The sequence below is a fragment of the Aristolochia californica genome, unplaced genomic scaffold, assembly GCF_029961685.1.
Source record: "Aristolochia californica isolate CCGP_79_NKW_82.1479 unplaced genomic scaffold, dmAriCali1.0.hap1 SCAF_1, whole genome shotgun sequence".
Taxonomy (NCBI): domain Eukaryota; kingdom Viridiplantae; phylum Streptophyta; class Magnoliopsida; order Piperales; family Aristolochiaceae; genus Aristolochia; species Aristolochia californica.
In genome coordinates this window covers 60,059,916-60,070,805 of record NW_027181770.1, presented here as the reverse complement: position 1 = coordinate 60,070,805, position 10,890 = coordinate 60,059,916, and the positions used below count along the sequence as shown (strand labels likewise).

The following is a 10,890-nucleotide window of genomic DNA, read 5'->3' as shown; positions in this document are numbered from 1 at the left end:
AAAGTGTGATCAAAGAGAAATCAAGAGAAATAGCTAAGCAAAATCTGTACCGCAGTTGTTGGACATCAACAATCAAACAGACTAGTCAAATTTTATGTTTGCCTCACACTGATCAAACTTTCCAGAGAACTGCTGGAGACTGAATAGTTATTGTACTATTTCAGGAGAGAAAAATATTGACAGCTATCACAAAAATTAGGATTCAGCTTGCAGTTTAGTAAAAACTAGTTAGTTGAATAGGTTGCTTAAGCAACCATTAAAGAGATTGGATGAAATGTAGAGATCCAATTTTTACTTTTAAAAGAAAATTGTTATAGAGAACTGAACTACAATAGCTTTTACTTCCTGAGTTCTGCAAATCGAAATGTATACTCACAAAAGAACCAAGCAGTGTCTTCTAGCCACAAAAAACTGGAAAAGTTGGGAAAGGAATCAAGCAGCAGTTGACAGCTAAATGAGCAGAATCGAACTAAATTTCACTCTGCTATTCGTACACTAACGGGCACCTGAAACCGTAACAAAATGCCAACTTTAGAAGGGGAGAATTACCTCGACTATTATGTAATCAATATTTGAAAATTCCCACGAAGAGTCGAGGCAAGACTAAGAAAAAAGGGCGATTTCGCGGGAGAACAGGACTCAGACTGCTCTCTGCCCTCACCCGAGTCATCCAATGCTTAACAGAATTCGACTACTAAAGTCGACTAGGAACATTTGACCGGGGCATTTCTGTACATTCATCATCATCTTTAGTTGTCAAATCACAACAGTGCCATCACTTGACGCTTCCGGTCGCTTCTCCGTTCCTCCTGTCGGTACGGTTTCTATTTATTGTTTGGCAATTCTTTCGAATCCAATGCTTCCTCTGAAACTTAAATTTCGGAGATTATAATCCACCTCAAAACACGGCTTAACCACACTCGACGGGAAATCTCTACAGTATGTTGTAAATCAGAACTGAAGGAACCGGAATTTGCTTATTTTATGCTACAGTTTGCAGGAACTGAAACTCATCTTGTCTCTTTAGAACAAGCAGCTTGGATTCTTCGGGAGAATTCTGAAGATTCCAATACTATTAATATTTACCCCTGCCCTGGTGCAGTCCAGAAAGGCGGACACGTTCGTCGGTTTTTTCGTAACTCATTTCTATCAGCTGTCTGAAGGAAAAAGGAAAATGCCAACTTCCCCTTTGAAGCTTTCTTCTGCAGCTCGCTTGGTCATTGTGAGCCTTGAAGCTTAATCACGATGGATTCCTCAAGGTTTCGGTGCTGATGAAAAACGAAAATCTTTCGAATTTTTAAAAAAATTTCAAACTCTTATATGTATTTAGATAATGGACGAAAACTACTCCCGGCATGTGTTTTTCTTTCTTGTTCAGCTTGTTGAAGTCGTATATGATTATCAATAGTTGAGCTCATCTCAGCAATTAGATTCGACGATCTTCTTTCTTCCTTAAACTACAGCTAGTTGCAGCGTTAGCACATCAGCTAGATTACGTTGAAGCAATCTTCAGTTTTGGAAAAGAGCTTCGATATTTATAAGAAAATAAACCAAGCAACATAGATGTCATCTATAAATGGTTTTTTTTATGATTATCCACGAAGCGAAGAATTGAATTTATTTAACTTCAACTCATAATTGGGCATTAGTGTAGACGAAAAGTACATTGAAAAACAGATTCTAGTGTTAGTGCCCCTAAATAGAATGTATGATATAAACAAGAGAACCAATAATATTTTATAATATACTTAAATAGAATATATAATTAAACAGATAATTAACCAAAATAAACATGGTTACTGTACTTATAAGTTATTTAACATGTAGTATTAAAATATATTAATATCTTAATTAATAAAAAAATTATATTACTTAATAATTATAATTTATTATAAATTAATATAATAATTACGTGTGACAAGAATAAATTATTAAAAATAAATAAATAAAAGTAAAAAATAACATAAGTGAATATAATAAATAAATTATTTTTTAATAACATAAGATATATTTTAATATTAAAAACCACTAATTTAATACAATAATAAAAATAATAATATAATATATATATATATATATCAATAACATAATATATTGTCACAAAATTTAAAAGCATTGGTTTAATTAATTATAGCAATGGGATCATTAAACCAAAACAATTTATCAAATATTTATTTTAACTATATTTTAATTATGACTATTAAATCACTAATTTAATACAGTAATTATAAAATAAATATATTGAATAAATAAAAATAATTATTTTATAAATAAAAAATATAAATTATTATTTTTATGACGATGGTTTAATTTTTCCTAACTTAGGAAAATTAAACTTCGTCTTCCTCATCGCACGCATCGTCTTCCTCAGCGGAAGGAGACTACGGTAGGCCAGCGGGAGGCAACGGAGGCGATGCTCCGACAGTACACCGAGAGAGAGAAGAAAAAAAAATTGGGGGAGGAAGGCCGAGCAGGAGGAATTTTTCGCGGGCGGGGGCGGGGGGAGGGGGGGAGGGATGGTTGAGTAGGAGGTCGCAGGCGGGGGAGGTTTTGCCTGAGTCAATCAACTGACGTGATTCAAAAGAAGTATAATTCATTTTACATTAACACCTTAATCTAATGAACTAAATAATGTTGGAGTAATTCATTCTGGTTCATTTTGGATTAACCCTAAATGGATAATTTAAGTGTATATACCCTCTTTTGTGGCTTTACAACTGGATAATTTTAGTTGTAAAACAGTTTTAAGTGCAAGCCCCTTTTTGTGGTTTTACAAGTGGATATAATTTTAAGTGTAAATCCCTTTTGTGACTCTACAAGAAGATTAAGTGTAGGCTCTCTTTTGTAACTCTACAAGATGATAGTTTAAGTAAAGACCCTCTTTTATAACTCCACAAATAGATTGTTTAGATGTATGTCCACATATGAATAACTGTTCTGATAATTTCTGGAAGAGGGGCAGATTTGCTGCCTTGGATTTCCCTATTTTTCATCATCAATAGAACTCGAGCACATTTGCAAGGAAAATAGATGAAGCTGTCATTGCTCATTTTGGTCTGGAACAATTACCGGTGTGGCAGTATGTTTGCTGGTTGCATAACTGCACCCGTTTTCTCAACATAGCACAATGAAATTTATTTTTTTTATATATTCAATATACTAGGTTTCTCAACATAGATTAGCAGCACCACAGTAAAAAATAATGGGTCCCCAGTTCCTTGGAAAAATGAGATGGAGAAAGATACAAACCCTTGTGGCAACAATTGAAGACGCCCTACTAGAAATAAGGAACAATTGAAGACCCCTTTTGAAACGATTAGCCTCCAGTGATTAGTGAACAATTAGGATAGGTTACTTTCCTTTAAGTCTACAGTAGGCATACAAACCAGCGCCGAAGAAACCAAAAGCCTGCCCAATGACATTCAACTGAAAAGAAAACACAATGGTTATGTTGAGAAGATAAAGATCCTAATCAAGCATACCTAGCATCAGTTAAAATGTTAACACCCTCACCAGATCAAATGGAAGGCTTCCAAATATTAACCAGCCAAATCCAACTGTAAACAGATCCTGCAATAAATGACAATGAACAGTTACATTAACTGGAACCAAATGGAACCCTCTAAAATTGATAGGTTCTGCGTTAGCGTATCTGTACCTTTAGGTTGCCACACATTGTCTGTGTAAGAGCAGAATTAAGGGTTGTATTAAAAAATATAAAGTAATTCAAGAAAAATGCCAATATACAGGAAAGGAGCATCACGGCCTGCAAAACAAAACAGAACCTTAAAGTAAGGACTAACTGGTGAAATATTCAGTTAGGTTTTTATAAAAAGTGTTTAAATTCCACCCAACTTGTAGAATGGGTGATCCTATTGCAGTTGGACAAGGCCATTTTATTTCAGACATAGGCTCATAACATTTTGAAATTTTCATCACTACACACTGTTCACTTGTTACCATCAAGGTATCAGTAAGTGCATGACTGTTTCAGCAGGATAATACAGATACATTCCTGTTATTTTCATTTATCAAGAAATCCAAAATTAAACTAGAGGCAGAATAACCATAGCCTGTTGAAGAATTTCATTAATACAAAAATTCATCATATGGCTACTATGGAGTAGGAATAACCTACAAATTTTCTTCTAAATTTATATAAAACATATAATATAATTTTAAACTTATTATCATGATTTTTTTATGGTTTTATTATCATGATTTTCAATAAGGGACAGATATGATCATCATCATCACCATAGCCTGGTGAAAATTTCATGAGTTGACATGTACAAAAAACAATAATTATCTAGAGTTGTTAAACACTCCACAGTGAGTATAGAGTACCAGAAAACCAGGAGAGGATAAGTGAGAAAAATTCAATGTCATCTCCAAATCTCCCCGAATAAATGTCCAAAACAGTAAAATTGGTCCACAAATCAATCCTGTAAAGAAAGAAAAGAAAGTATATAAGTGAATGCAAAACACTTATTAAATTTTGGATACAAATTCAAAGAAGAGAATCTTACCATTGCACCACATCAGACCGAAGCTGTTGAGACCACTAGATTTACCTGAAAAAATCGAATTGCAGAAAACAAAGAACACAACCTACAAAATATTAGAGGGCTCCGATGAAAATATTTACACACTTTTTACTGCACAAAAAAACTTAGATGAAATAAAAAGTTCAGATGGAAATAAGACTGTCAAGAACTATTACCAATGCGGCTTATAGTTGCAAGGTATATTGCAGTGGTAATGTTGGATATGAAAACAACGGCATAGCCATATGAGTCAAATGATAAGTCTCGAGCTCCAGCGATAAATGCTCCAAATACAATCAATGCCACACTGAGACCCTTGGTTTTGTCCAGGACACAAGAATCAGAAAAATACAATCTTTTCTAGGGGAACAAAGATACTTTAAAAAAAGACTGATACTTATCATGGAGACTAATTAAATAAAAGATGCTATATTGTCTAAGAAAGGGAATGATATACTGTACAAGGAAGTGTATACCTACTAGTGGATGGGTTTCACCAATAAGGGGAAGAATCAGGAAAAGGAAAAGAGCAGAGAACATAAAAAGATGAGAGCAAAAGTTATCATTGTTGTAACACTTTCAAGATTAAAATTAAAGATTCTCAGGTCTACCCTTACCAGTGAGGGCATTAAGACTAATCAGTGTGGACCCCTTACGGAGGCCTTTCTACTTGTAGTGTCATGCAATCCATGTCCTTTTTTTTTTTACAGGTAGGAATATTCATTTAATCTACACCTTTAGCTTCTTCTTTTTTTCTGTGATGGTTAGACACACACACAACACTCCTATGTGAGTGAAACTTGAAAGATGAATCCCATACGACCATTAAGCCAAAGGCAAAACCCACATCCAGTTAATCTATAAACTTAGACTAAAGTTAACATTAAAAAAAAAAACTAATTCAAGAAGCTGCTACAAGACCATTAGTGCACATAATATGAAAATGGGTGCTTACCTCCCTACCACCGATGATGAATACCTCTGGCCGGTCAGAAGATATTCCACAAGCATGGTAAACACTACAGTAGTTCGCCTCAGTGTGGTGTACATTGGAACATTCACCCCCCTTACAGATTCCATGGTGGCCAACTTTCACAATTGAAAGACAAGACCGTTAATATTCGCTTGACTGAAGCAAAAGGTAGATCAATTCTTATGGGAAGAAAAATTACAGAAAAATTACCATGTAAAGCAAGTAAGAGATCGCAAGAGGCAGGGCCTGGAGCAAAGTTTGAAATGGTACAACTGATACTGCAAATGGGTCAGTTGTGCACCACGGTTCTGTGAATGTAATCATCTTCCAGCGCTTCATGGCATAGAGAATTGAAGTTGAACATATTATCTGGGTCAATTAATAGGTTCAGTAAATCAACCAAAGAATGATAAACATGATAAGAGCTTCATGAAAACAACCACCTTTTTCTCTTATTCCGTTTTGAATGTAATTATCAGATGGTACTTATTTAGAGGAAAATTATGTAAAAGACTAATTGATAATCCATTGATACCTAAATATTCCAACATGCACTTGGAATAGTTTTTGTGAACTCAAAAAGCTAATTCAGACAAGAAGATCACTCAAATTTGGCCCACTAAAATCCTTTCACCAGCCAGGTGCTTAGCAATTTGAGGTTTTCATTTGGTTACTGATACACCTGAAGAATCAGATCCAAAGCACCAGATAGAGTAGGCCAAGAAAAAAAAGAATATGATTCCTTGAATTCTCGTCTTTGGATAACAAGTGGCAGTAAATAAATTAAAAAAAGAATCGGAGATCACTTCTCACTTGTTTAAAAATGAAGCAGAGGTAGTGTGCCAAAAGATAAGGCCAGTCACCCTGAAACCGATCTCGTGCCAATCTCGAAAAAGGTAAATAAGGATAATGATTACCTGGGAAAGAGTGATGACATTTGCACAAGGAAAACTATACGAAGAGAGAGCTGCTTTGTTAAACATCACCAGAAGTACTGCAAGTATAAATAACAAAAACAATTAAAAATAAACATTACAAGCAACCTGAGTTTCAAAGCAAAAAGAATGACATGCACAAACACGACAAGATAGGAGATTTAATTATTCAAATTCTCATAAAATGTAGCAAATAATGACAGAAGTATCATATTCTGACATTTCTTAATCCAAAATGAAAAATAAATGAAAAGAAGGATGTTAAAACTTAAATTGGAAAATTAAATCAAGAAATATCGGCCTAAATCCGTAAGCTTATATTGCATAGCAATTCACTTCATAATATATCCAAATTTGATAACTAAAAGTAAACCATTCAGCAGGCAGCCAAAGCGTGAATGAATAATTTTCACTTTTGAGTTCTCACTACTCCGGGAAGCATTTGAGGTGATCTACAGTTTTTTGTCTAAGTATTTCCCAATAAAATGAGTGCCAAAGAGACATCAATTCCATCTGACAACCGAAGGGAAACTTTTCCAGTTTCACAAAAAATTTCTTTCATCTGTTGTTATTCTTTTTATTTGCTATCATCTCATGGCAATCGTTTGTTCATTTTTTAATGGAAACCCAGTAATTACGAGTCCTGATGCAACGAGAAAGTATTGATTTTCAAGTCTAACACTTTATCAGGGGTGGAAAGGCAAAAGTAAGTTCTGAATCATCGCAGAATTTGAATTTTGTTCCTTTGCACAAGTTTGCAGCTTTTCTCAAGTAAAAAACCTACCAAGTTCTTCAGCTAATCTCGCTTTTTGTCTTTTTAGTCAAAGTTTAAATCACCGGACGAAAAAAAATCCAGTACTATAGAGAATGAACATGACACTGAAATTGGAACGATACTCTGTAATTGACTTATAGCTTCCGGAAACAACTTTAAGGCGCCTTACTGCACGAATACCTCTACCCATTACGAGCACTTACACAGACGTCAACTAGAAGGAAACGAGAAAAACAACTTCACAAAACAATAAAAAGAGCTATGCGGAAAACAGCTTAAGGGTAGAGAAAAAAAGAACGGAGATTTACCAAAAATAATCTTTAGCAGAAGAAGAAACAGAAAACCAGAAACAACAGATGATCAAGTAATCACATGGATTTCAAGAGCCATGAGTAAGCAAGAGATCAACCAAGATGAACCGAGGAGAAAAAAGAGAAGGTGACCTGCACAGGCCATGTAAGAGACGGCAGCGTAGGCGCCTCTCTTGGTCATGGCGGAGCCCTTGAAGAGAGTCTCATCGGTCCTGGGCGGATCCGAGACGGGCAGCGTCATGTACTTGGAAGACGCCATTGGAGCGATGGATCGGCTGCTTCGCCTCAGTCAACCGGTTCAATTAATCCAGTTCAAAAAGTGAATAACCGCAACATGGCGAGCAGGCGACAGGGCTTAAAAGAAGGCATTTTTCTCATTTTTCATTTTTTTCCTGTCTCGTTGTTGTTCGTTATAATTTTATATGCATGGGCCCATTTAATAGAACCAAAGCCCATGAGATACGCCACGATGATAACAAGACCCACTGGGCCCACTCTCTACCCAATTCGTGATTAGGACACGTCAGCCTGACTTAGAGCAAAAAAATAATTTCTTTTTGATTATTCAAAAATATCAAAATTGATAAACTTCTATTTCCCGTGGTGCGGATTTTGATTTTTGCGCCAAGATGAAGAATTTCCCGTCAAGATTGGGTTTTCTGCCCGCCAGAATCATTTTTCCAAATCAAGTAGCAAGTATTCCACGGTCGTGGCGCACTCCCGGATGCTGAACTGAAAAATGGCGCTCAAATTGTCGTTCCTCGCGCCGCCTTGCCTCCCTGCTTATCCTCTCGCCGTCCGCAGCATCGGAAACCTTAGAGGCCCTACTCTGCTTCCATCTTCGAAAGTTCTTATAGTCTCTGTCACTCAATCACCAAACCCTATATTCCTTCCTCATCTTGAGGAACCGGTGATATCTGAATCCGAACTGTCGGGACCGGAAGCAGCAGAGCAACAAGAGGGGGAAGAAGGAGAAGAAGAAGAAGAAGATGTGGACCCCATTATCAAATTCTTCAAATCTCGATCCAGAACTGAAGACCCAGACCACGAAGGCCGCCTTCAGCTCCAGAAGAATCGGCGCACCTCGTGGCACATCGCAGACGTGGGTTCCTTACAGGACGAGCTTGAGGAAAATCAAGAACCGGAATTTGAATGTGATATTTCAAACGATTCAATACCATGCCCTCAGAAGAAAGGCGTTGTTGGTGAAATTCTCCAAATTGCGCGAAACCTTTCGGAAAATTCAACTTTGGGCGAGTTCCTGGGCTCGTATAGTGGGAAAATCACTCAGCAAGAGTGTAATGAACTGTTGACTTTAATGGGTGATGAGGGTTTGGTTCTGAACTGCCTGTATTTTTTTGAGTGGATGGGATTGCAGGATCCTTCTTTGGTAACGCCGAGGACATATTCCATACTGTTTCCGCTACTGGGTCGGGCTAGGTTAGGGGCACAAATAATAATTTTGTTCAAGAATTTACCGGTTGCAAACCATTTCAAAGATTTGCGGGTATACAATGCAGCAATATCAGGCTTGTCCTGCTGCGGAAGGTGAGGTTTTTCGTATTTTGTTTGTTCTTTCTGCTTTTCTGTCTAGCACGGATGCAACTCTTTTCTTTTCTTTTCTTTTCTTTATCTGGAAGGTGAGGCTTCCTCTGCTTTTAGTAATTAGGACATCTGATTCATTAGTAAAGAAGCTACTTCATTGTGAAAGTGTTAACTACATGGTATTTTGTTTGATTCAAAAGTTGATATCTTTTTTCTCAATGCATGCTTCTGACGCTAATTTATTTATGTAGGTACGATGATGCCTGGAGTTTGTACGAGATGATGCAAGCAAACAACATCCTGCCAGACCATGTGACATGTTCTATTATGATAACCATTATGAGGAAAAGTGGTCAAAATGCAAAAGAGGCATGGGAGTTCTTTGAGAGAATGAACTGTAAAGGAGTGAATTGGAGCCTGGAAGTTGTAGGAGCTCTTATAAAATTCTTTTGTGATGAAGGACTGATGAAACAAGCCCTCATCATCCAATCAGAGATGGAGAAGAAAGGAATCTCATCAAACACCATCATATTCAACATCTTAATGGATGCCTATGGTAAGTCAAACAAGGTTGAAGAAGCTGAAGGCCTGTTCCTGGAAATGAAAGAAAAGGGTCTGAAGCCAACTGTGGCAACTTACAACATTCTGATGGACGCTTATAGCCGAAGAATGCAACCTGAGATAATTGAAGAGCTGATGTTAGAGATGCAAGATTTGGGTTTAGAACCAAATGTTAAATCTTACACTTGCTTAATCAGCGGATATGGGAGACAGAGAAATATGAGTGATAAGGCAGCTGATGCCTTCTTAAAGATGAAGAAAGTTGGTATAAAGCCAACTTCTCATTCTTACACAGCGCTCATTCATGCTTATTCTGTAAGTGGGTGGCATGAAAAAGCGTATATTGCCTTTGAAAATATGAGAAGGGAGGGAATTAAACCTGCTATAGAAACATATACTGCTCTGTTGGATGCATTTAGACGAGCTGGGGATGCAAAAAAATTGATGGAGATTTGGAAATTGATGATGAATGATAGAATTGGAGGCACCCATGTGACTTTCAATATTTTACTTGACGGGTTAGCAAAACAAGGGCATTACATTGAAGCAAGAGATATTATTTTTGAATTTGGAAAGATTGGATTGGAGCCAACTGTTTTGACATATAATATGTTGATAAATGCTTATGCACGAGGAGGGCAACACTCAAAGTTGCCACAGCTCTTGAAGGAGATGGCTGTCCTTAATCTTAAACCTGATTCAGTTACTTACTCTACTATGATCTATGCCTATGTGCGGGTTCGTGATTTTAAGAGAGCTTTTTACTACCACAAACAAATGGTGAAGAGTAAGCAAGTACCAGATGCAAGATCCTATCAGAAGCTGAGGGCAATTTTGGAGGAAAAAGCAAAGACCAAGAACAGGAGGGATAGAAGTGCTATACTGGGTATTGTTAATAGTAACATGGGTTTGATAAAGCCTAAGAGGGGTAAGAAGGACGAGTTCTGGAAGAACAAAAAAAAGGGACCTAGAAAAGCAGGAGTTCCCGACTGTTAACATTTGATTTTTGTTTTTGTTGCAAATGCAAAACAAGTCAAAGTGAGACGGACTAGCACGGTGTGGTGCATCTGTCCTTGCAGGCAGTAGCCTTTGGTATATTTCTACATCATCTCAGATTTGTACAACTCAAGGCTAGCATTGCAGGTTGAGTATTTCATGTTGAAAGATCAAATGCTTTAAGAACCACCTGGAAAGAGATTAAATAGCGAAGTTTCTAAGCCACCAACAGATTTGAAGAGCTTCT

General features: G+C 36.8%; 2 protein-coding genes across 2 annotated transcripts; one reads left to right on the top strand and one right to left on the bottom strand.

Moving 5' to 3' along the window:
• Positions 1-3,041: 3,041 nt before the first annotated feature.
• LOC137951017 (UDP-N-acetylglucosamine transporter UGNT1-like) lies at positions 3,042-7,889 on the bottom strand. The gene is made up of 10 exons (XM_068797858.1): positions 7,674-7,889; positions 6,438-6,514; positions 5,731-5,889; positions 5,503-5,636; positions 4,724-4,854; positions 4,530-4,574; positions 4,348-4,445; positions 3,659-3,766; positions 3,514-3,570; positions 3,042-3,426 (listed from the first exon to the last, which is right to left on the bottom strand). Exons 1-10 carry the CDS (start codon positions 7,798-7,800, stop codon positions 3,352-3,354), a joined length of 1,011 nt encoding a protein of 336 aa, XP_068653959.1. The 5' UTR covers positions 7,801-7,889; the 3' UTR covers positions 3,042-3,351.
• Positions 7,890-8,204: 315 nt separating this feature from the next.
• On the top strand, positions 8,205-10,856 carry LOC137950151 (pentatricopeptide repeat-containing protein At5g50280, chloroplastic). The gene is made up of 2 exons (XM_068796894.1): positions 8,205-9,089; positions 9,338-10,856. The coding sequence occupies exons 1-2, from the start codon at positions 8,281-8,283 to the stop codon at positions 10,641-10,643; spliced, it is 2,115 nt and encodes a 704-aa protein (XP_068652995.1). The 5' UTR covers positions 8,205-8,280; the 3' UTR covers positions 10,644-10,856.
• The last annotated feature ends 34 nt before the right edge of the window (positions 10,857-10,890 follow it).